A 25628-nucleotide genomic window follows, 5' to 3' on the forward strand; every position below is an offset into this window, starting at 1 on the left:
GATTCTTGGTACAGCGACAGCAAAGGCACAACCCCCTTTTTTAAAAGAAGCTTTGACTGAAGAATGGGACAGAGTGACTGGGAAGCAGGCCTTAATGATCTTGAGGGAGTGCATGGATGAAGTGTATCTACCACATATGCAGGTGTGGAAACATTTAAGGCTATGAACACAAACAGTCTCCCTTTATACTGGATTGTGTAACGCAGAGCCAATACAAGGCTGCCAACACTGAAGTAATGTAATCTCTCTCTCTTTTTCTTTTGGATTTTGGAGTATTGTAGACAAGCAAGAGCTGACTGATTAACTCCACAGTGTGGTGCATTACAGCAGTTCAGTCTGGATGTAACAAAATCACATACAACCATTTCCAGATCTCATTGTTTTAAGAAAGATTTTAGTCTGGAGATGGTTCTGAGCTCAAAGAACCAGCTTTTGATCGCAGTATTAATTCATCTGTCGAATTTCAAATTAGTGTGCAAGAGCATCCCAAAGTGGGAAAATCTGTTTTTAATCTGTGCTTCAATAAAAGAACTTAAAGAGCCCAAGTTATCCTTCAGTCCATCAATTAATACTGGAAGGCCAAAAAATATGACCTCAGTTTTGGACCTGTATAACTCCAATAAACTGTGGGACATGCAATAATTTGTATATCCAAGATTCACTCATTGAGATGCTGCTGTGTACTTAATTATACTAACAGATTGTAAGTGGTCCCATTTTGTTCTGAGGGAAAATGCAGCATTTTTTTGTGTCCTACTCAGCACTAATTAGTTTCTGAGGATGCACTTTGCTAACCAAGCTTGCTAATATTAACTCATAACTTGGCACTTCAGCCTCTCATCCAGATATGTTTCATAACTCAGAAATGCTAAAACAAAGGCTTTAGAAGCCTTGGCTGCTGCTACTTTTAATCTTCTATATACAAATTATAGCTAATGTGCAAATAATTTAAGGTTCCTGGTTCTGAATCTACCGATTGGCTGGGGTCCTTTCTGTGTAGAGTTTGTATTTTCTCCTCGTGCCTGCATTGATACCCTCTGGGCACTCTGGCTTCCTCTCAAAGACCAAAGACATGCACGTGAGTCTTTGTCTGTATCTCTGGGTTAGGGCTAAAACAATTCAATTTCAGTTTAATTTATTTATATAGCTCCAAATGAAAAGAACAGGTGCCTCAAGAGACTGACTGAAAACTTGTCCTGTGATATGCCCCAGCACCTCTGTCACCCTAAATTGGATAAGCAGAAGAAAATTGATATTTTGCAAATATCAAAAGCAAACAAGCTTTAGCAAATGTATAATTATTTAAAAAAAATGTATAGCATTCAGTAATTTGCTATCATTTCACTTCACTTCCAGCTTTATGCATTTCTTCTCAGTCACATCTTTATACACCTATCTGCTTCCAGGAGGTCTTTACTAAGAAGCAGCTGCTGAAGTGTTAAACAGGGAGAGTGTAACCTGAAAAGGAGGAATTATAAAACAACAACAACAACAACAACAACAAATGATTAAAAACCAGAAGGAATAAGAGTTAAAGTTGATCTCCACCAGAAGCTGTTTAAACTGTCCACAAGAGGGGGCAGAATTCAAGCGTCTACTATATATAGCTAAGTGAGAAGGAGGAATGAAGGAGCTTTCAAGGAGGAAAACTGTTTATCCATTTCTGTTTTTGTGGCAGTAAGAAGGAGACCGTGCGGGGTCCAGTTGCTTCCCCCTGAGCTTGGAGCTGGAAGTGAATCTCCTTTGATCCTGACTTTAGTCTTTCCATCTCTGAGTCAAGGCTGCACAGATCTCAAGTGCCACTTTATAATCAATGACTTTACCAAGTCGTACATTATAAAGTTCTCACATAACAATATGCAGACAAGAGACGAAATTACATTTAAACAGCACAGATTAATCATTTGCCATTACGGTCACATCTTTTGCTAACAGTTAAACCCAGAAAAACAACTCTTCTTTTGCCTGCAGCGAACAGACCCCTGCTGAGAGACGAAGCAAGGTGACGTTCAGCTCTTAACCTGGAGCTCAGCACTGTGGATTAAGGGTAAAATGGGCTAACACTGCACTGTGTGAAAATCATCGTTTGATCTTATTAAAGCAGGTGAAACTATGACACCATCAACAGCAATCATAAAACTTTCAGGGCCGTAGCCAGGATGTTTAGAAGACCTCAAGCTATCAGTCCAAATCCCAGAGTTTCTCCTCTTCTCCAAAACCAAAACGAAAGTGTTTAAAACTGCTTTTATTTCTTTCACAAATAGAATTATTCAATTAAGCATTTAATTGCTAGTTGTTTACAATGCAGCATGTAAAATAAAATACTAAGTAGTTATCTTGGAATCAATGAGGAACAGCTTAATCAAAAATTAACTTATAGAAGGCCTTTGTGCAGCCCTCTATATTTAAGCCATCTTTGACCTGATTGGCTGTCCTGTGAAAACAGAAGGTTTGGACAGACTGTGGGTGGGGCTTACTGCTAAAGATAATCAGCTCTCATCAGGGAAACTGAAGCCCAAGCTTGTGGCTCACAGGTATTGGTTATATCTGCACTAACCTCATTATCTGAAACTTGTGATCTTTATAATAATAACAATAATAATCTCTGACAAAAAATAAGGAAAAAAACAACAGATCCACTTTAAAGACATCTTCTGTTAATGATTAAATGATAGATATCTGTAAATTTACATACTACTGTATGCTGCTTGCTCAGTCATTCATGATTACCTTTACACCACATGACAACATGATAACTAAGCATGCGCCATAAGTGCACCCAGTAGAGTTTTGTTCATTTAGGATGATGCTCAGATTCAGCCTGCATCTGAAAAAGGAAGTCAGTGCAAAAATGCCCTAATTCACTATACCAGCCAGCAGGGGGCATATTCTCTGTTTTCACAAATAAATATACCATCGGAGAGGGGCACACTTGCTAACTTGCTTTAAAACATCAATAAACACGTTTCTGATTAGTTCATGGTCTGAGTCGATGGTTTCAAGTCTTATTTAACAGGACATGAGGTTTATTTTGTACATTTTAATCTAATTTAAGTTAAAAAAGCATAAATATTTCAGGTGTTTGTATCAACTCTGAAACTCTGAAAATGGAAACATCAAGAAAGGCTGGTTTGAGTATTTCAGAAACTGCTGATGTACTTGGATTTTCCCAAGCAACCATCCCTAGAGTTTACAGGGAATAACCTGAAAAAGTGAAAATATCCAATGAGTTGCAGTTCTCTGGGCCAAAAAAACATGTTGGCTACTGCAGAGGCCCAGATTTGCATTTGGCCAAAGCCATTTCCCACATATCATTTCCCGCTTTCCTGTCTGCTCTACTATCCTGCCAATGAACGTTAAAGGCAAAAAATAAAAAAACAAAAAAAGATAAATGCCTTGTTGCTGTCAGGGAGAATGCCCAGACCGCTTCAAGCTGACATCAATACAACAGAAGAGCATCTCCGAGAGCATCTCCACACGTCAAACCTTGGAGCAGACGGGTTACGGCAGCAGAAGACCACACTGTTTCCCACTCCTGTCATCATCTAAAACTGCTTTCTTGCTCATAACAATGACTTCATTGTACTCAAAGGCCTCGACGGTTAAAAAAATAAATGAATCTCAAACCAAAACGTATTTGGGATGTGGTGGCAAAGGAGATTCACATCATGAATGTGCACGTGATAAATCTATTGCAAATCTGCAACGCTATCATGTCAACATGGACCAAAATCTAAATGTTTGCAGCACATTGTTGAATCAATGCCACAAAGAATTAAGGCAGTTCTGAAGGCTAAAGGGGCTACTACCCTTTTTTAAGCAAGGTGTACATATAAAGTGTCTAATGAGTGTACACATTTAATGTACAGACATAAGAGTGGCATCTTTAGTCACTATACAGAAAACAATACAAACAAACTGTTTAAGCTGTTAGGAATAAAAACGGCTTTTTACTTCTTTAGTTGAAGTTCACAGAAAAATAATTCCTCAGTGTGGGTCAAATTTAAACAGGGTCAAGGACAGAATATAAACACTGTTAGATCCTGACTCCTTAGGGAATAAAACATGTCCAAGGGGAGCTGCTGGTTCCAGTCACTGCACTGCATTGTGTTACTGGGGCATACACTGAGCAGCTGAGTAAATGCTTATCAGCATTTAAACATATTTATGTAATCAATAAAGGAGAAAAGGGAATTAGTTATAAAGAAAATGACATGTTTTAATTACATTTTAATCACTGTGTACTGATGTATAAAACATGGGGCCCAGCGTGAGACTCAGTCTGTCTGACCTCTTACACATAAATCTCCATTCACGAGTCCCCCTTTTTAATCACAACTAGCATGAAATTTTCTCTTTATCAAAACACTTTTATATGTCTCGATGCAAGAAGTCAAAGTTAGAATCCAATTTAACAATTTTTCATGGTTTAAATACCCAATAGCCTTTTTTCCCCCTTAAGAGCCAATTAAAACGTACAAAAGTACAATCCTTTAATTTTCTCATAAAAATGTAAATGGCTCAAAATGACTGGTAGCAATCAGAGGAATTATTTCACACTGGAAAATAAATCTCAGCGTCTCCATATAATCATACAGCAATGACATCTGCGATGTAGGAGAAGTACAACATAGGGATTATATTTCTTTCGTGTTTCTGATTCTCTTTCTCACTGTTTTGCTTTACAAATGGGATGAGGTCATCCTGATTAAACTACAATATGAGGTTTACTACCGTCGCCTGATCGAGTCCGTTTTTTAACCACTGAATACGGTTTAAACGGGCCTCCTGTGAGACATGAAAATCACAATCTCCTTCTCGCAGTTAGGGACACTCGGCTGTGAATGCATAGAAGAGCTGAAATCGAATTTCTCGTGTGATGCATTTCCTCAGCGATTAAAGTGTCAGAAAGCATCTTTCATTCCTATGAAGACAGTTTCAGGATAAGGGCGGAAATTACAAATCAATTTGCTGACTATTTGTTTTCAATGATTTGTTTGCTCACTTTTATCCAAGCCTCGCAAATTCACAGTATGTGAAACTATTGCTTTTCACAAAAAGGGAAGCGCCAAGTATTCAGAAATTAGCCAAGCAAGGAAACCACAAGGTAAGGCCCCTCGTTTCAGCTGGCAGGCTAGCATTCAGATTTAAAATAAGGAGGTTTAATATTTTCCATCTAATAATGACAAACAGCAGCTAAGCTCAGTCACAAATGTGTTATTCATGCGGATAATGATAAACAGGACAGAAAGCCTTTTACTGGCTCCAGTCTTTGCAAGACATCACCAATAAAGAGGAAAACACAAACCTCTGCAGTCTTCTGTCTCCAGCACCGAAGCACCAAAAACTGCAGTTCTTCCAATGGAGGCCGCTAAACTGGATCTCTTGACAGTGTTTGGGGGGTGCTGGTTTCTTATTGGAGCATCTTGATGAAATTATCTGACAAACAAATGATCTGGCCCGCTGTGTGGTACAGCCCATATATGCTCCTGTTTTTGTTAGTGAAACTTTTCTTGCTTAGGACTTGATGGATGGATGTAGCTTGCTAGCACTGACTAGCTTGGCAACCTTCCGAGCTAAAAATTAAGCTAACACAAAAGTGGTAGTTCCTCCACTGGCTCAAACATGGAGTCAATCCCTTTAGACGCCCATGTAAAACGTTAAAACTTTACCTCATTAAAAAAAAGAGTCATGTTTAGATCCTGGTACAAAACATTTTTACCTTCTATGGATATTTTCCCCCCATTATATGAACTCTGAGTGTGCTGGATGTATTTATAACTCATCCACATGAATATTTGACTGAAGGGTGTGGCTGTTTTGATTGACAGACATCCCAATATTGGTATCTGGAGCCAGCTGGTGTCTGCTAGGCTTCATCCACTACTTTGAGTGATTAAATTGGACCTCTTCGCTCTGTGTGTGTGATGCGGGAGCCCAGCTAATTTATGGCTTGCTTCTGTTTTAGTGAGAGAAATTCCAGCATTTACTTGTGCTTTAGTAGTACAGTTTGTGATTACTGTTTGCTACCCAAGCTAACGAGTGTTAGCTGATAACTTAGTGCTCCACCCACTGATTATAATGTAGCTAAGTTAATGGCATATTTGGTGAATAATTTTGACTCAGAATAAAGACTTGAGGCCAAACTTAATGAAAAAACTAATCTATATTCAGGTAAGCAGCAGAAACCAAATGTCCATAAATCCAAACAAGGGAAACCAGACAGCAGGAGAACAGTATGAGCGATACAATGTGATGAAGAGCTGAGGAAAACTAAGGGCTTAAATAGATACACACTAGGTTATTGGGGAGAGGGGACACAGCTGTGTAAAACAAAACACAGGTGCACAGAATCTAGCTAAGAAGTCAAGGGGAAACAAAACTAAAGAAAACACTAAATTAGCAGTTAACAAATTAAAACAGGAAGTGATTAAACACAGGACGCATAAATGCAAACACAGAAGGAGAGGAAAAATGACTTCGTGGAATAAATAGTTACTAAAAGTACTAAGAAAACACAACCTGGAAATATCATGAAAAAGCCAAAAGAAAAAAAAAGACAATAAGGCCTGAATATGAAAATATAAATAACAGAAAATATCAAAATAAACAAAACTTAAATACTAAACTTGGGTGGTCACAGACCCCGAAAGATGACAGTTAACTTCTGTCTTAAAGAAGCCAACATGGCAGCAGACAGATAGTTAGATCTAAAGCTTTAAACTGTGGAGTCTAAAACCGAGAGATGACATCACGGTGGCTCCAGCTTTTTTAGGCCACTGTCTAAAAGCACACTACTCTCTGTTCTTAAAAAAACACAAACAAAAACAAACAATAGCCATCAATCTTCAAAATGTTGACAATGTTTTTATTTGACTGTGAAAACTGTTTTAAATCATAGCTATAAAATAATTTATGCTTAATGGGTCATCCACATAGGAAGTGATTCCCTCATCATGCATCACTCTGTAGCTGTAGACTGGATGCAAGGACAATTCAGCCAATCCGGTTGCCTAGGAAACCCAGCGTTATTGACAAATATAGCTGTCTTGATTTCAGCTTACAGACTCAGTACCTATAAAATGTCTACACAAACCTTTTCTCTTCTTGCTGAACTAAAACGTAGCATCAGCTCCAAGGCTGTAAGATTATCGGCTGTACATGTGTGTCCTCCACTGACTGCAGCAGAGTTGCTGGTATCAGGTTTTTGCTCGTCAGTCATTTTATTCTGAACGTCTGCAGAGTGAGGAAGGATCACTGGCTGAACTGCTATGATGGCTTTGAATATCCTAATGTTACACTAAAGTATTAGCAATGTTCTTTGATCATTTACCCAGCTTTTGTATTAACGCTGCAGTTACAGCAGATTCACATTTGCGGAGCGGCATACGAAGATGTAACCACTCACAACATGCAGATACAGATGTATTTGTCAAGAGCTGTTAAGTAAGTGAACTTTTAGAAAGCTAAAAAAGATTCAATCACAAATATAAATCTGGTCACATGTGCACTCATAATCAGCAGAAGTTTCACTTACAAAACGTATCTGGAGCTTTAGTGGATCTTGCCTGTGAAATAGTCACTGAGAGTGAAAATGGACTTTTATGAATAAATACTTAATGAATAAACAGACACAGTTATAAATATTTTCAAGGCAAATTCACTAATGTTCTCATATGGTAACGGCTGCTTTATAGTCAGTCATTCATTATGGTTGCAACAACAATCAGTAGTTTAAAACTGTACCCTACTTGGCTTGAGATTGGGTTAACTATACCATGTAACTATATACTGTTTATAATTTTATACTATTACTTGTTATTTGGACCCAGTACTTTAAAAGGTACCGGTTTTACACACATCTTTAGCTTACCGTCTTAGTCTATTTGTTAAAGTAAGCAGTCCATTTAAGAATAAAAAAATATATATCACTGGGTAAAAACATCCTTCTGTCTGGATGATTAATTTATATATTTATAAACCACTTATAGACAGTCTTAAAGTGGGTTAAAGAAGGGGAATCACACTGAGTATAATGATGGGAATGAACATTTAACCTGTGATTATACCTATCCCAGCAAAGCTAATGAAGCTTTTCTGTCAGTCATATTTAAGGAGGTATTTGTGATATGGAATTTAAAAACTTCATAAATCTTTCATTCAACTTTCAGAAGATAAACTTAAGCCACAACATATGATATCCTCACTACAAACGGTTAAGCGTTATGGCCTCCAGCAGAGTCGAAGAATAGCAGCCAAATCGCAGCCATTGTGAGGAGCCGGGTTGGGTGCAATCAACACATCCATCCATAGGCTTCGTTTTATAATAGGATCATGAAATTTGGATAAAGACTTTTACAGTTCAAGTGGTCAAATCACACTTTATATGGTAGCTTTTGATATTTTTTCTACTTTATTCTTCTTCTTTGGCCGAATGTGATACGTTCATATCCTGCAGATTCTTTGGAAAACTAGAAGCAGGCTAATGAAACTCACAGCCTCACACGAACAACACGTCATAAGGGAGTGACAAAAACCGGTCTAAATACCACTTTTAAAACATTTAATTCAACATAGAACTGCAACAGTTGTGATCATCTGTTGGGTATTTAAGGCCCAGTTTACAATTATTGGTGGCGTACTGAATATACCTGAACATTTCAAGTAGTGATGACCATACTATATTTAGCATTTTTCATGTGATTATTCATTAAAACTAATGGGATGAATTCCTGCCACTTAATAAACTTTTTCAAGTTTATTCCACCTGGATTCAGCCCGTTTGTGGTTTGTCCTTTTAAAGAATTTAAAGTTTAAAGAATGACGGCATGTTTGCATCCTGAATTTTCAATTCTGGTGAAGGAACAATACTTGAATTTAAATCAACACATAAAATAGTTTGCAACAGAATAATTAAGTAAACTAAACAAGAGCTAAAGCTGCATGTGCACTGGTGGATAAAGTTCGACAAAGTGACTGAAACATTGGCTCAGTAGGTCGTGTTTTCTAAATTGTCCGTGACTACACTCTGAGCGTTAGAAAAACAGGGAAAAAGATCTGTGAGAGCAAATGTTATTGTTACAATTCTAAGAATAATATTTGCCTGCTTTTATGGATAACAGCAACTTACAAAAGAGGGCGCTGTTGAGGCAGAAAACTCTTTCTGAAAACTCCTCTGAATGGCAGCCCTCCTTTTCATGCTGACATTCTCAGAGATCCCACATAGAGGCAAACAGAGTGACTGCTGGCAGGCAGTGATGCTGCTCTGCTTTACTTACTGAATGAGTAAATCAGATGACTGGATCTGTATCACTATCTGATCTGTAAAAAGTTCAATACTTTTTGTTGTGTTGATAAGTTGTATGAAAAGGAAGAGCCTCAAGGTTCGAAACCCAGGATTTTTTTTTTCTCCGAAGGTCGACACTTTTACTCCCCAACAACCAAGAGATGACGTGGGCGGAGGAAGTCAAAGTGAAACACTTGAAATAACTGATGAGAAAGCAGCACATGAGCATGCAGTCGTAAAACAGAGAAATGCTTTTGAGCAAGGCATTACCACAGTGGTAAATGTGACATCTAGTATGCCACAAGTGCCATAAAAATCCAGCTGCTGCATATCCCGGGGTCACCTATTCTATCACATGTTCAGAGTAAGAGTTTTTCTGTTGATTGGTCACATTTCCAATTACAATGACACTGCAATACAGGAAATGTCCAACACAGTGGCACAAAACAAATCCACCACCTATCAGAGTGCATAAATACTGAAGAGCGTTCCTGCAATTGAATGTCTGAGAATAAGAAACCATGATAATATGAGCTTATGTGCAATAGCCCAAACATGACAGTGTTACAGGTCTGGAAAACACTTCTGATACAGAAATTTGGAGCTTAATTAAATATTTGAAGCGGTCCTTTTCATTCCTTTTACGAAGACGGATGTTTAATATTTATTTATCCATCTTTTTACCCAGTTGGTGGCCTAATTTCAGCACTCACAGGTACATCTTGACAAGGTGGCTGCACATTTTTCCATTATTTCTGTGGCGATTTTCAAAATTCACTCCCCACCAAATCAAATTCTGTCGCCTCTTCGCCTAAAATTTTCTGGGCTTTTGTTTTAAAAAACAGCAGCAAATTTTCAGAACAGCCTCAAAAGTAATGATAATACTAATAATAGTCATAAAAAAATCACTGTCCTGCTACTTTTTCTTTTTTTACCGTAATCAAAAGATGGAAACATTTACATTTAGAATAACGAGTATTTAAAATATATAGTCTAAAATTAATGACTGGATTTTACTGGCAGGAAACTTTGACAACATTAAGTCTGCAACATTTTACAAAGCACACACATTATTCCAGGTGATATGAATAAAAAATATATATACCGCCTGGATGCCTCATCATCACTCATATAACTGAGGGATATTAAATGAATTGTTCTGAGATGAGGAAAACGTCATAACTTTTATTCTCACACAGCATTTAGGTCATATTAACAATAGCAGATCTTCTGGAGAGCATGCTTTTATAAACACCCCATATGGAGCAAAAACAGACACTTTCATTCAACAAAAGCTATTAAATATCATTTACAGGGGAGTGAAATCTTCCACCGAAGACATTGATCAAAACACAAGTTGAAAACTTGTCTTCCTTGATATGATATAGACAGTGAATTCAAACTTATGAGCTCCTCCATGGTCCCAAATTAACTTATGAAACTTTATATATATATATATATATATACACACACACACACACAAATGTGCTACACAGACCAGCAATGTTAGAAACTATTGTCAGGATGTAAGAAATCGACCAACAAAATTAATCAAGTACCCTACAAAAATGCAGCTCACTGTGAACTTGTAACTAGTGTAGCACTGACTGTATTGCACTATTTTAAAGTCTACTGTTTAAGATGACTATAAGGTGTGTTACAACATCCTGGTGTCCTCTCTTTTCACGTGATCTAATGTCTTGTCGTGGCATTTGCTCTTTTTGTTCTGGTGAGTTTTGACGTGTTTTGCCAAGTGGTCACTCCTCATGAACCTTTTGCAGCAGTCCGGGCAAACAAAGCGCTTCTCCCCTGTGTGAGTCCTCAGGTGTCTCTGCAGCTCATCCGACCTGGTGAAACTCTTGCCACAGAACAGCCAGTTGCACACAAACGGCCGCTCCCCCGAGTGCCACCTCAGGTGCGCTTTGAGGTGAGAAGTTTTCCCATAAACTTTCCCGCAACCCGGTATGTGGCAAATGTGCTGCTTCTTCTTCCCGGGCTCGTCGCTGGACGTGGAGGACTGGCAGTTCGGACACCTGCACCTCCTGCACCGCCGCGCAGTCGCGAGGGGGGACTTTGTGTGCAGCAGAGCGGCGATTTGCGTCTGGTATTGCGCAAAGTCCGTGTGTCCCAGAACCAAGCCTCTCTGCAGCTGGAAGCGGTGAGGACCGAGTGAGGAAGAGTGGCTTACGTGGTTCCCCTGCTGGAGGCTCCACCACGGAATATCCTCTCCAGGGTTTGGGGACAACTGTCTCTGCTGCTGGTGCACAAGGCCGGAGGGTCCCGTGACAAAACTTGGCATCGCGGGCGGAATGGGCGCTGGAGCCGCGTAGCTGACGGCGGGGACGTAGGTTGGAGGGCAGGTGGACTGCATGGAGCAAGGCAGCATCTTCACGGGGGAGAAGTCATAGGGGTACGAGGGGTCCGCCGGAGGGGTGAGGGGCAGTTCGTGGTGGGAGCTGAAGGGGCTCTGGATGTGCGCAGAGAGCTGGGGCTTGGAGGATAGTCCGAAAGTAGAGTTGTTGGCCAGGCTGCTCTGAGGGTTTCCCTCGTTAGTCCACGGGTGAAATAAACGCGAAGGAGAACCCAGCGTGGGATCGTAGGGGACCTGGAGGAAATCAGCGGGATTTGATCCGTGGTTATGCCCGATCCTGTTGCAAGTGGCAGCCAGGAGAGCCAGCGGAGAGTGCTTACAGTTCTCTGGGGAAGAGTTTGGAGTGCGATCCTGGATAACCGAGACACACATTTTTTTAACGTTATGATCTCAGTTTAACACATTTATGACACATTTATGCCACTTTTAATTATGACGAAATGGTCGGTCTGAAATCTGAATCTAAATGATGAAGTCAATCGTGATGATGCGACACAAAAGTTGGTGGCATGTTGCAGCAGGACTCATTAAGCCCCCAAACAATTAGCGTCGGAAATGAGAAGACACGTATTTTGAGCATAAACTGGATTTAGCAACTTCACAAGTTCTTAAAAGTGGTGAAAAGTGAAGAGAAACTTGCGCACAAACCTGAAGAAAAGCCTGAAGTGTTTCATTCCGCAGTACAGCCACTGCTGCCATGGTAAACGTCCTCCTCCGCTCGATAAAGACGAATAAAAAATAAAAGCACTAATTTAGACAAATATGCTCATTCGCGGTACACAAAAAATATATCTTGTCGAGCAGGGCGTCACTCTCCAGTGCTTCCTCTCTCCGATATATCCTTGGTCTATCTGAAGAGTGAGGGATCACTTCTTAGAATTTGATAAGGACTTTGGTGGGCCGCCAGCCAGTCAGAAATAAGATTTATTACTTTGAAGTTTGCCGCTGCCCAATCATCAAAGAATAGCGGCTCTTTGAGAGGGGAAAGCAAATCCTTTGAATCCACAAAGCTCCTATGGTGTGTTTGTTGGTCTGGATAAAGGAGCTGATTATTAGGGGGGCTGGGAAGGGAGGAGATAAAGGCGGGACAATTAATGAAGTAATCACTATGTGGGAAATGTATATACACAAATAATTGGATTTTCTTGATCAAAGACCCCCATGCCGCCTGGAGACCCCAGTATTGGATGCTGTAGTCATCTGATCCTCTTTTTTGTAATTAAGGATTTGTAGCAGAACCCTATGTGACAATGTGACATTGTTATCTCTGGAGATCTCCAAGAGCGTTGCCTCACTGTTTGATGGAGGAAAGAGACCAAATCAAGTGACTCAACACAAAGTTCTCATCTCTGAAGAATCTGCGTCTCTTTTACATTTCAAGCTTAAATTACAAAAAAAAAAAAAAAAAAAAAAAAAATCTTTGTTGTGCCTTTGAACTGAAACACTTAATTATGCCCTCTCTGAATTATTTAAATACTTATTTCCCCTTCACTCATTTCAATCAGTTGTTTTATCAGAACCTCAATCCAGTTCATTCTTTCCCAACCCAAACTAAAAGCCTGAAGGAAAAAAAAAAAAAAAAACTCCCAGCAGGTAATTTAAATGAACGTTTTTAACTTGTTAGATAAGTGAGGTGACAAAGGTAGCACTTAAAATGTGGACATCTCAATTATGTTTTCTTCTTATGTCTTTATGACTGAACAGGTCCCGAAAACCAGAAAGAAACTAATGATCCCATCCACTGCAGCTTCTCGAAAAGAAAAAAAAAAGAAACCTGAGCTAACACATCCTGTAATACTGCATCCTTTTTGTTTCAGAGCATTTAATGAAGGCAAAAGTATGCAGTTTTCATAAGATAACATCCGGAACTTCTTTTTAAATGTTTTGCCGAGCTGGAAAAAAATGGAAGTTGTAGTTCAACTCTCTGATCTTTATCTGGCTTCCCTGCAGAAACAATCACTGTCCTCTCAACTAGTTTGGAGCGGCAGATTTTGAATTAGATCTGTTCCTTTGAAGGGATTAATGTTCCCAGTTCTCTCCCACGGCTTTACACACAGTCATGAGGGAAAGGGGGAGTCCTGCTGGGCTTCACTGGAGCCATGCTAAACTACAAGAGTGGCTACAGGAGTGAGTGGTGTAGTCACACTGTTAACCTTGTTTACATCAAGCTGTGGCAGCCACAGAGCTCGATGCTGCTTCAAAATATGCAAAAAATGTGGCAATCAGGAAGGTTTTAAGACAACAAGCTTGAAAATCACCTCGCAGATTTCATGAAATTATAAATCTGAACAAGCAGTACTAAAAAATGGTGCTATTTACTTTTAATGTGTCACTTTAAAATCGCCCCAACCGTTGATCCTCTAAAATCACACTTTGTTTTCAACTTATCATGAGATGATGACCAATTAAGACACTGCATAGCTTTATTAAAGCTCAAAACAGATTTATTGAATAACCGAATTAGGAGACATTGATAAGATGTAGTTTGGGGTTGCCAGGTTGTGAAAAGTATCCTCTCATTTGTGCTTTTGGTTTATATTTGCTAATAATTTAGTCACCAATACTATAAATATTATTTTTTTTAAACAAGTGTAGCCAAGGAAGTGTAGGCAGAAGAAAAACCTGTTATAAAAAGATTTATAACACATTAATAACGGGTTTATGTGTACACCTAAAAGGAGCAAGCAAAAGAAGGAGAAGAATAAATGCAGGTTTAAAATTTTTATAAAGCTGTTAAAACTTATAAAGGCTTCATAAATGATACCTCACTGCAAATTTTTGTGAGCTTCACTGGTGCGAAACTGTTTGAAGGATCTTAGCACAAAGGAGCTCAAACTACATGAAAGGTACACGATAAAACTACAGGATGCTGTAAAATTTGCTTAACCAGCTATTTGTAAGACTTCAGATGTCACTGGTTAAAAAAATATCCATAGTCTGTTCTGTAAAGATGTATTTGTGCAGCAAAGTGCTGTCAGTTAGTTTTTACTTCCAGGTTTAAATGTCAGATAAATGTCAAAAGTTGCAATCTGCTCTCTTATGCCAACAGTAAAGGAGGAATCCACCCTAAAACAACATTTTTCTACTACAGCAGCCTGGTTCATAGGCTTTAAAAACATCAAATGTTAATTCTGATTTAAGGTGGATTTCCACTTAAATCAGCTTTACATGCGAGCTGTCATATGCCATGCAAGGCATATTTCAGCCATATGTGACAGCTGCATGAATTCTGCGAACCATCAGCAGTCAGAAATTATTGATATCTTCCTTTGAGATGTTCGTTTCACCCCTAAATGTGGGCTCTTACATTTTAATGCATCTCAATAGGACGCCACCTGAGGGAAGGATTTGGCTAAGCAGGACTTTGATATAGTTTGTAAGAAATTCATAACAGTGTGCTTAACACATTGTCTGGTCCCTGAGGTAATTTACTTGCTCCAAACCGTCACCATCTTATGGCCATGCCTCAAGTTTTACAGGGCCGCCTCAGCGACAGTTTGGCTAAAGGAAATTTCTGCCCGCAGCATTTGATGGGTAAAATTAACTTGGAGGGACCCCCCCCCCCTGCAACAGTTTGTTGCCTGGAAAGGTTTGAACATGGACTCAGTCAGCACCAACTATGTACTTCATACAGCCTTTTCTAGTATAAAGTGGAGAGCTGAGCATCAGAAATAATGTTCAGGGTGCAGATATGCAGGAACCTGCATTCAGGAATCTGTATATAGAAGAACAAAAAAAACCCCACTCATAGTAGTTATATATATATATATTTTACACTTTCTTGACAGTGCAAATCAAAGAAAACAGTGGGGTGGATCATAGACGTTCAACAGGTGACAATCATTTCTGTAAAGGGCAATTAAGGCGAAGAAAGAACGACTCATTAAGTTTTTATTGCCATAAGTTTTTAACAGTATGTGCAAGTGCCAGCACGCGCTGAAACAATTAGCTGTAACCAAACTATTGTGTCTGATCTAAAAGGGGAGAGGGAAATAATTCATCAATCTAAAATGAGGAAAAAAAATGTATAAAACAACAGATTTGTGGCGGGTAAATTGTTTTGCCTACAATATCAAAATACCGTTATACATCAGTAATAAATATGAATTAAAAAACATTTAGACACATTTATTTGACTCTTATAAAACAACAATTTACATGAAATAAATATAAATTTACAACAGATGTCAAGTGCGATGTTGGGAAGCAGGTTGTTTTGATCCATAAGACAAATGAAGGCAATCTGCAGGATAAGAGAGAAAAATAAAGATGTTAAAATGCTTTTCATTATCTTTACCCAGGTTTGCACTAACATCCTATTTTAGCAGGGAGAATTCCACCTTATTCTATTGACCTCTAACTTTGGATGTGAAAAAGTGTAGCTGTGTACGGTCTTGACATTTTTGAGTGAACTGACAGCGAGAAGAGAGGATCTGACAGAGTCGCGGGGCGACGCCACAACACGAGCCCTTTTTAACTTTCCATATTCTCTGGACAGTTGGAGAGAAAACAGGTTCCACATCTGTCTCATGCAAGAGATATCAGAGACTTGGGGATGAGTGGAGGTGGGTGATGGGGTGCTGCATGTGTGAGAGGGAGTGTGAATGTGTGGGAGAAACAGAGAAAGACGGGGAGAGAGGGAGAGGCGCTCGAGGCTACTGGGTACTTGAGCCGCTATAATGGTGTCTCGTATGAGAAAACATCTGTGAATTTCCTCAGTGATCTACAACAAAGTATAACTCAGAACAGTCACTCAGCAGACCTTTGAAGTTGCTGTCTGACAGAAAGCTGCCATTGTTCACAGCCCCCAACACACAGAAACTCCAACTTTGGTCTCACTAATTTTCCCTGCAACGCGATACAAGTCTTTTTTTTTTTCCCCTCTCTCTCCCTCTTCCAGGCCTATGAAGCCGGGGATCTCTGCATATTCAAGAGCAAACAGCAAAGCCTTGGCAATGTGCAGGGTTGGCTTGGGGGTCAAGTAAGGCGGGACAGGTCGTTTTACCTTCTCTCAGCCCACCCTGAATGTGCTAATCCAGTCCAGCCTTAAAGAGGAAAACTCTCTCCCCTCTATGATGATGATGATGTACAGACTTGAACAGAGTGAGTTACAGCCTGCAGCGCTCTCCCAGGAACATTATAATAAAGCAACCTCACCTCCAATCACCAAACTCAGATCCAATGGACACTCCTGTGATAATCAAGTGCTATCAACCCTTCAGTTTACTGCACTTAGCTTTTTAAACATTTGTTTATTATATGACCGTCATCTTTTGTTGGAAATGTTTGTGAGCTGCTACAAATATATCACCTTTTTCCACGATCTACTAAGCAGCAGGTGGCAACGACATAACTGTGAGAAATTTGAACCTTACACTAGAAATTCTTGTCATCCTCAAAAAGCAAAAACACAAGAAAATAACAGCACTAGAAGTTGGAATATAAATATTTACAAAGTTATGTATGTTCAACTCAGTTTTGTAACTTTGCTTTAACATAAAGCTGTGTTACGTGTCTGCAGGCTGCATGTTTTCTTTCCCTCTCCTTTTGTTTGCCATTCCCTTAGGTACGCAGACTGCAGGCTGATGTCAATTTGGGGATCTCCAACTAATTAGAGGAGGGAGACCCTGATTGGACAAACCAGGAGGGCACACCTTGATAAGGAGACTGACCTGTGGCTGGGCGCGGCTCTCTTCCCTCCTTCGAATTGTTTGGCACATGTCTAAAACGCCTCTGCTGTATTTCTTTTGTTTGATGGTTGTGGTGGGAGTAAAGTGGACTAGGTAAGTTTGGGGACCCCATACATTTACTCACGTAGAGTCTTTTTGTTAGAAACACTAGGTAAGTAGGTTGGTGCCACCCATGTAATTTTGAGCTTGTTTTGAATTGAGGTTTAGAGTCTTTCCCCCCTTTTTTTGTTTTTCTAGGATAATAGCTCAGCTAAGTTTTGGTTTTGTCTTTTAGGTTGTGCCAAAAAAAACACCAAACTGTCCCTTTCTCCCCCGCATTTGTTGTTTGAATTTGGGTTATTTATTTTGTGAGCGCGCTGCCATTAAACTTTTTTATAACACCTGTACCGGGTTTCCAGAGTTGTTGTGTTATCCCCTTCTGCCCTCGAGGAGACGTAACAAGCTGTCAGATATTGTGGCAGAATATGTCACTATATAGCTATGCAATGCTTAATGCCGTTTTTGCCTTATAGGAGTTTCAATGCAAGTGCCCCCCCCCCCCCCTTTTATATGTGTATTTCTATAGATTTTTATATTAATATGGCATCTCTGCAGGTTTTTTTGCCAGTCAAATTTTAAATTGTAAATTTTGAGTTATGTATCCCAAAATTTCAAGTTAATCAGAAGTAAGCCAAAATGTCAAGATACTTGGTCAGCAAGGCAAAATTTTGAGGTACTAACCAAATTTTTATCCACTTATTTATTTTCCAGTGGCAGAAACAAATTCAGATCAGGCAAACCGACAACAGGCAAAGTAGCTCTGACCTCAGAGAGTCAATAATACATCATTGAATGTTGCCATGATTACTATGCAGAGCTAGCCATGAAAGTTAATATACAGAGAAAGTGGATCGCCCCATCAACTGGTACACTGGCAGATATAATGGCATTTCTGAAGAGAGGCATTTATTAAGCTATTCTTGAGATTTTAGAGTTGTTCAAAATGAACTTTGTTTTCCCCCCATGTACAATAGTATTAGGAGTCACAAAAAAATGCCTGGGTCTTTAATTAGAAGATCTTTAATTTGCTCAGATTTATATAAAATTAATGTTAGTATGACTTAACCGATATTGGAGGAGCAAAAACAAATAAAAGATAAATAATCTGCATGGAAAAAATGTCCTCCTTCTTCACACAAGTATTGTATCTACCTGAAATAATAAAAGATAAATACTGTGTTAACTACCTGTCTTTTATGGCTATCTTTCATAATTTTGTATTGGTGTTACATAAATATTTTTTATTTCCATTTTGTTGTTAATTTAAGTTGTTTGAAATGTGCTATATAGTTACAGCTTGTTTGCCTAAAAAAACCCTGTTTCTATTCAAGAACTGTGTTAAGCCACTTCTCTACTTTAGAAAACTGAGCAAATAAACTAAAAAACACAATTTATAAGCAATTTGCAAATGTCCACCTTTATTTTAAGAGTCTTCTGGTAAAAAAAAGTATTTCATGGCCCATATAAGGAAAGTATTAAAACAATTACACTGTATACTACTTTAGTGTGACCTCAATCAAGGTTGTTTGGTTGAACACCAGGTGACCGCTCCGGTTCCTCCTGGCAGTGGCAAAAATGACAACCTTTCAGCTATGCATCCCAAACCGAAACAAGGCCGTGGTAATTCTCACACTGTTACCAGTCCAGCGTTTATTCAACGGCAGCTGGTCCCACCATCTGGGAAAGCAATGCTGGGGCAAAACAAAACAGGTTACACCTTTGGCCATGCCAAGTCTGCTAGTGCCCCGCTCCCTCGACAAACTGAGAGGGGCTAATCATAATTTCACGCTCTGATTTGTCAAATCCCATTCCAGCACCGGAGGCACCCAAAAAACTTTTAAGTCAATAAATTTCATGGCATACAGGATAACAGCTTTCCCATATTGTTCCTATTGTTCTATGCTGGCTTTCTCCAGCTTTGTCCCTCTCACATCAAGGGTAAGATGTCTCCTTTGCAAATGAAAAGGTAGCTGTAATTTGGACCAAAACATTTAGTCACTTGTAAGATTAGCAAACTCTTTCCTCCTCTCATGCATGCATTTTACATTCATGCAAATGCCAACAACAAAAACAGCGCATGGAGCGCCCTCGACAAACTGCAGGTGAGAGGAAGCTGAAACAAAAGCGACTGTAACCCTAATGGCATCCCTTGTCATTAAGAGACCTTTGATGTATGTGCTCAACGGACTCTTTTATCTCCTTCTTCCTCCTCTTCCTCTTCCTCCCTGTGCTTTTAACCTGCTCAACAAGTTTCTTTATTACTGCATTCTTAGGGCATGTTTCTCTTTTTTTGCCCTTTCACATACATCTGACATCTGGCTGACACTCTTGCATGTCACTCTTTCCAACGCTAGCCAGCAAACAGCACTGCAATGCTGAGTTTGTAGCTATTTTAGTAGTCTGCATTATGAAGCAAGGCATTAATTCTTTACTCACAAAAAACCCCAACATATGGTATGCAACCATAATATAGCAAGATACATTTAGTGTGGTGGAAATGTGACAGATCTGGATATGAAAAGCACGTAAACTGCATTAAAACAGTATTTGAAAAGGCTGCACATGAAATGCTGCATCGAAACTCTCCCTTTGAACTCAAAGGATAGAGAAACAGGACAATGTTGGCCTAATCGTGTTCCCTCTTTGAAGTGAGACATCACTATTAGGTGAAAAGGTAAGTATGCTTCTTTGGAAAATAAAAGCTTTTCATCATTTGTTAAGGCTGCAGCGCAGGCGATTTTCATAAAGGTGGTTTAAAAACTTTGGATAACAGTGTTTGGAGCTGCCTTGGATGTAGCTTTAATGAATGTGCAGCACATGAAGCAAATAGCTAAAATGGCAAGAATAACAGCAGCAGTAACGTTAGCCACATTAAAGGAGTCCTCTCCCGCACACCAGATGTTGTCAGATTTAATGAGGGAAAACAAGAAGGAGCGGCTTTTTTGGGCTTTTTTTTTTTTTTTACAAAAACGTATTAAAGAAAACACAGGTGTCAGGCCTCCAACGCTGGCCTAACCTACCCGCTGTCCCCCAAAATGACCCGGAGGCTAAACAAACACAAGGGGTTTGGTTCGTCAGGTCAGAACATCCCTCATCGGAATGACAACAGCATTTCATAACATTTGCCTTTTTGCAACACATAATCAGCTATCCGAGGCAATTACGCGCACACCTCTGCTCACCTCCTCTCATATGCTAAAGCAGGCAATCAGCCAGGGAGTTAATTTGGCAGAGGAAAACAGGGGAAGAAACACCCACTCTGGCACCATTTGTCACTACAGTCCAACCTTGTTATTCAAACTAGCGAGCCTATTTGAAATTCCTCTCTGTGGTAAAACAGGGCCAAAATAATCAAGGGAGCATGATCACACTTAATTGATTCAGTGTACTTTTAAGATGCACTACAGGGTGCTGGGGTGACCTATTTCAGACTGCTCTTCAGAGGAACCAACTATCCCAGCAAGGGAGTAATGCACAACGAGGATTTTAATTATTGCAGGATCTGTGGCTACGACTGGAGGTGAAATGCTTCTCAAGTAACTGTGACACTACATTATAACACTGCCAGTGGTCCGGGGTTTTTACGCTTTGAATTTTTATGGACTTAAATATGACAATAAACTGAAAAATAGTTTGTTTTTTTTAGCTTAATTATAAAATCTTAATTTAGAAAAACCAAAAATGTTCCTTTCGTATTTTATTGTAAACTGTGCCGTGTTCAGTTTTAGAGTATTTCAGCTATTTATACTTTACTTATTTATACATTATATTTATACTCTCACCACTTAAATTCACCAAATATGTGGCTGTCAACACATGTCTTCATTTATAATGGGCACATTTTGTAGTCTAGTACTCCTGGGAGATCTGGGATACATAACTCAATTTATATGACCCTTGTACTGTGGGCACAATTCAGTCTATCATCAGAATATCTAATCAGTCTGCCTCTTGTGATGCTAGTTTGTCTTTTCTCTTTATTTTATAGCTCTAATTCTTAAAATATTACCTAAAAAAAAATCTGGATCAGAACAGAATTTATAAATATCACAAATATTTTCAGATATTTTTGTCCAGAACTCCCAAACTTTGTCACAAGGCTATAAAGCATAGAGAAAAAAGCCCTCATCAATTGATGTTATGCTATAAAAAGCTCAATCAGCTCAAGACCAGCTCAACCAAAGGCTTAATAACATTAAATATGCGTACCTTGCAGTAAGTCTACTGAAAGATGTAAACACCTTTTAGCTACCTCTATTTATGTCTTCCTCACAGGAGACAGTATGTGCAACTTTTAAACCTATGTGGATTAACCACATCACCACTAAAGACGCTGTGGCTGTTTAAAACAACAAACAGCACAGTTATGGTTGGAAAATGGCAGATTTAAACCACAGTGGTGTCAAGTGACAAAAAAATAGAGACAAAAGCGTCAACCATGCAGAAAATTAAAAGGAGACTTGAGAGGTTAAAGAAGGAAAATCAAAGATTACTACTACAGCTTGTAGTAGTAAAGTAGTAAAGCCTCAGTGTCTCAACCCGAGTCTGACCCTCACAGCATTGAGCTGTAGGATTTGATGAACACCCTGGACCTCGTTAAACCCACCAGGATTCCTGTGAATCTGAACCTAAGTGGAGCTGGGTTTGCTATCAAGGCAGAGCTCTAATGTTTTCCCCGCTGAGTATAAGGAGGATGAGATCCTCAGTCATACCACCCTACTCTTCCTATTAAGATCAAAATCTCCTCTCAGGCCCTCGGGTGTCAACAAAGGGAGATGCAGTAAATGATATGCAAATTGAAAAGAAAAAAAAAAAAAAAGCTCTACAAATCAACTCGCCAGCCCTGCATTTCCGACACTTCACATCTTAAAAGAAAATTCCTGTATTTAGGGTGAAATTCAAAGTGAGTTCTAGCTCTGCCTCTGTGAAGCTATGTGTGGTGATTCCAGCTCTCAGACAGCACAAAGCCCCTTTAACTACAGGCAACTCGCTGTGGGAGAACTCGTCGAAAGAGTTTTGGGTTTCACGAGGATTTGTCTCCGGATCCGTCTTAGACAATAGACGTAATGCTCGGGAATAGGTAGATGTTTCCATGTCAAGTTAACCCCACTGAGCTGAGCAGCGCACTGCCTGCAAAATGAGGGGCACTTCATTGTAACAGAGAAACGATGGCTCAATTCAACCCTTAGAAAAACAACTGAAAATTATCAATGGCCATTTAATGAGCTTATAATTTATCTAGTCATGAATATAAGAGGATATATAAGACGTGCTTCCTTTTATCTTTTTTTAAACTAAACTAGTTAGACTAAAGAATCAATCAATAAACCAATTAACAGCTACATGGACAATAGGAATATTCACTATATGCAGCCCCGTGGAGCTTGGATATTTGGGACAATGTTACTTCCTCTTTATCCTTCTCTTATGTGGGTTTTTATGAATTTCTGCACCATTTTTATTGCAATTTGAAGATTACATGCAGGATTTCAGCCTCTAGAAATAAAATTCTTTACCATGCAGTAGAACACACATAACAGAAGCTCGGATGTGTAACTTACTAGAGTTAAAGTTATCGTAATAAAAGAAAAAACAAGACTGGAAAAATTGTGCACACGAGGTAGAAATCTAGTACGTCTAGTCTAGTAGAATCTAGTAGAACTATGTGTTCCAAACTCTGAGTCGAAGGAAGAAACTATCCTAACACTGTCACTGATGACGAGCGAATTGCTCCTGTAAACACCTTCTGATCGCTTTGCATTAGCAGACGAGGGCACGGCTCGCGCAGGTCGCTTATTCTGCACCGCTGCTACTTGCTCCACATACCGAAGCACATCCAAAGCAGAGGATGTTCTTTGGAGTGTCTGTCTACACGTCTGAAGCGTCTGTCTTACCGGCTGACATGGTTGTAAGGTTCAGCTCTGACTGACGAGGGGCCCAACTAGAAAGGGTGGGTAGGGGCGGTGGTTGAGTGCTCTTCCTCAGGGATCGACTCCACAGTTGACAGTAATTTGTAGTACTCATCTTCTCCATCCAGCACTTTGATTTGACTGTGATTTTTTTTAAGGAGACAAAAAGATAGTGGTGAGACATTACTGTGATAGAGGAATGGTGCCTTTTTTTAGTTTAATATTGTGTAAAGCTAGACATTTGCAATAGTATTATTTGCAGATGCACCTGAGATGAGGTGTTTGCTTAAGCATACTGCTCTGAAATAGAACGTCAATTACAGTACAGGCACAGTGCAGACCTTCAACAGTTAAAATTAGCATGATGACAAAGGCCCTAATATGTAACCCCCTCTCCAATGACGCAGAGCATCTCCTCATAAAAACCCTGTTATTTTCGGCTCTCCATTTACATTATAAGAAAACAACTCCATTTCTGGATTCTCCTATTCCACAAAGGGCCTGCTCTGTTTAGAGTTGCTGTAAGTAGGAAAGCAGTTATTTACCCAAGTTTTCTCGGCTTCCTCTTGCTCCCCTGGTAATCCAGAGTTCTCTGAGGAAAGGGCCAAGAGCACACAGTCAAAAGATGAGCAGAGAGTCATTAATTTTTAATTCAAAGTGATTTTGTGTTGAATGCGAGCAGATGCTGATAATATCAGAAGTCACAGCATAATTTTTTTCTGATCAAAGGGCTCAAGTGAGTCTGATGAAGCATGCATCTTGCTCAGCTTTGATAAACCACATCAATTATTCACCGTGAAGGCAGACATCCTGACATGAAAGCAACAGATAAAGAGCATAAGCACATGTTCAAGACAAGAGGCAGAGAAGCGTGGGGGTGGGGCTCCAGGGTCTGGCACAGGTAGGTTTAATTGTATTATCATGTGGAACCAAAGTCAGACAAAGGCCTTTATCGGCACTTTGAACTCACATTTAGCTGGTTGTAGTACAGGCTGTCTTCGGGGCTGTTGAGCAGCTTGGGCTGCTGGCCCCGCCGGCGAGGAGTTCTCTGCTGCAGCTTCATCACTGGACCTGCAACAGAGGAAACGAGGGCAGTGATCCAACCAGGCAAAAACAACAACAAGCTCCAACATGATGCCGACGATGATGACAGCGGCGGTAAACCGATTCTGCCTTCTTTTTAAATCGGCGCCCGTGTGTGACGCAAAAGTGACAGAAACACTTTAAATTGACTTAAGTGAGATTATGTCATTTCATTGATGAGATGACTCAATAACAGCTTATTATTATTACATAAACCGCATCTATCACAGGTGCACAGCGGGGGATGTTTGTAGTAGCCGAATTACAAAAGAAACAGGCAGAAGTGACACCGTGCGTTCATGAAAAGTTCACCTTCACACTCAGAGAAGAGTTCATCCTGGTAATAACGTCAGTAGTTTTAAGCTAAGAAAGATCTCATATTTGTTGCTGACAGTCCTGGATCACTCAACTCTGCAGGATGTAGGCACAGAAAAAGTAGGTCAGCATTTAAAAGTGCAGATAATCTCATTAACTGTATTTCACTCAGTAATGAGTACTGCTCATTGCAAATATTCAATGGATGTGTGATTGTAACAAATGGAAAATAAGTATTTGGAATCTTGGGTACTTAAGAGTTTATAGGGTATTAAATGACTATCTTTACAAGATGAGAAATCTTAGTATCTGTTGTTTGAGGAGAAACATTTGGGCAGCACCTTCTAGTCTAGCTTTGTATTACTTTGGTTAATAAGGGATTATTACCGAGTAATAGCCAATTCAACTCTTTACAATACAGAGGAAACTCCAACAATCGGACAGCCCCCTGTGTGCAAGCAATTTGCAACAGTGGGAAGGAAAAACTCAGGTTTAGGGAAGGCCAGCCATCTGCCATAACTGGTTGGGTGTGAGGAGAGGTAGCCAGGACAAAAGAGCCACATGCCAAGTAGTTAACAGTAGTAGTTATAAGACTAATATCACATAATTGGTACTAAGAGGGTAGAAAGTGGGTGTAATAATGTGGAAACAAGTGTATGATTATGAAGCAAAATCAGTTAATAATAGTATATTGGTAACAACAGGACCTGCTAACAATAAAATGTTAATATCTGTGCATTAAAAATTTAAAATACTAACTTGTGGCCTTAATCTCATAAAACAGTAATATTAGTTGATGGTTTAACACATAAGGATACTATTCACAGTGCTGGAATTAATGCTGACTTATGCCTGCAGCATTCTTCTTAGAATAAATAAAGGTAACAGAGTACATATTGTGTTTAATGCTGTGACTTATTACCCAGAAACGTGTG

The 25628-nt window shown here is 39.4% G+C and overlaps 2 protein-coding genes across 2 annotated transcripts in view; both read right to left on the reverse strand.

Moving 5' to 3' along the window:
- Window positions 1-10368: 10368 nt before the first annotated feature.
- On the reverse strand, window positions 10369-13739 carry sp5a (Sp5 transcription factor a). The gene is made up of 2 exons (XM_085384577.1): window positions 12306-13739; window positions 10369-12008 (listed from the first exon to the last, which is right to left on the reverse strand). Exons 1-2 carry the CDS (start codon window positions 12354-12356, stop codon window positions 10944-10946), a joined length of 1116 nt encoding a protein of 371 aa, XP_085240703.1. The 5' UTR covers window positions 12357-13739; the 3' UTR covers window positions 10369-10943.
- A 1668-nt stretch (window positions 13740-15407) lies between these two features.
- Window positions 15408-25628, reverse strand: part of myo3b (myosin IIIB) — a 70536-nt gene continuing 60315 nt past the window's right edge. The window contains exons 33-36 of the mRNA XM_085384578.1: window positions 24266-24366; window positions 23841-23887; window positions 23281-23436; window positions 15408-15900 (exon numbers count right to left, since the gene is read on the reverse strand). Coding sequence (XP_085240704.1) covers window positions 23328-23436; window positions 23841-23887; window positions 24266-24366 — 257 coding nt within the window. The 3' untranslated portion in view covers window positions 15408-15900; window positions 23281-23327. The remainder of the gene's footprint in view (window positions 15901-23280; window positions 23437-23840; window positions 23888-24265; window positions 24367-25628) is intronic.

This window comes from Rhamphochromis longiceps, linkage group LG16 (genome assembly GCF_057381845.1).
Source record: "Rhamphochromis longiceps isolate RC_006_pf linkage group LG16, R_longiceps_female_GT1.1, whole genome shotgun sequence".
Classification (NCBI taxonomy): domain Eukaryota; kingdom Metazoa; phylum Chordata; class Actinopteri; order Cichliformes; family Cichlidae; genus Rhamphochromis; species Rhamphochromis longiceps.

What these genes read in the sequence shown, in the direction of transcription:
- sp5a (XM_085384577.1), bottom strand. Translation starts at nt 12,356, where the DNA reads ATGGCAGCAGTGGCTGTACTGCGGAATGAAACACTTCAGGCTTTTCTT. An exon ending in CACTTCAGGCTTTTCTTCAG is followed by an intron (nt 12,009 to 12,305) that starts GTTTGTGCGCAA and finishes TCGGTTATCCAG; the next exon opens with GATCGCACTCCAAACTCTTC.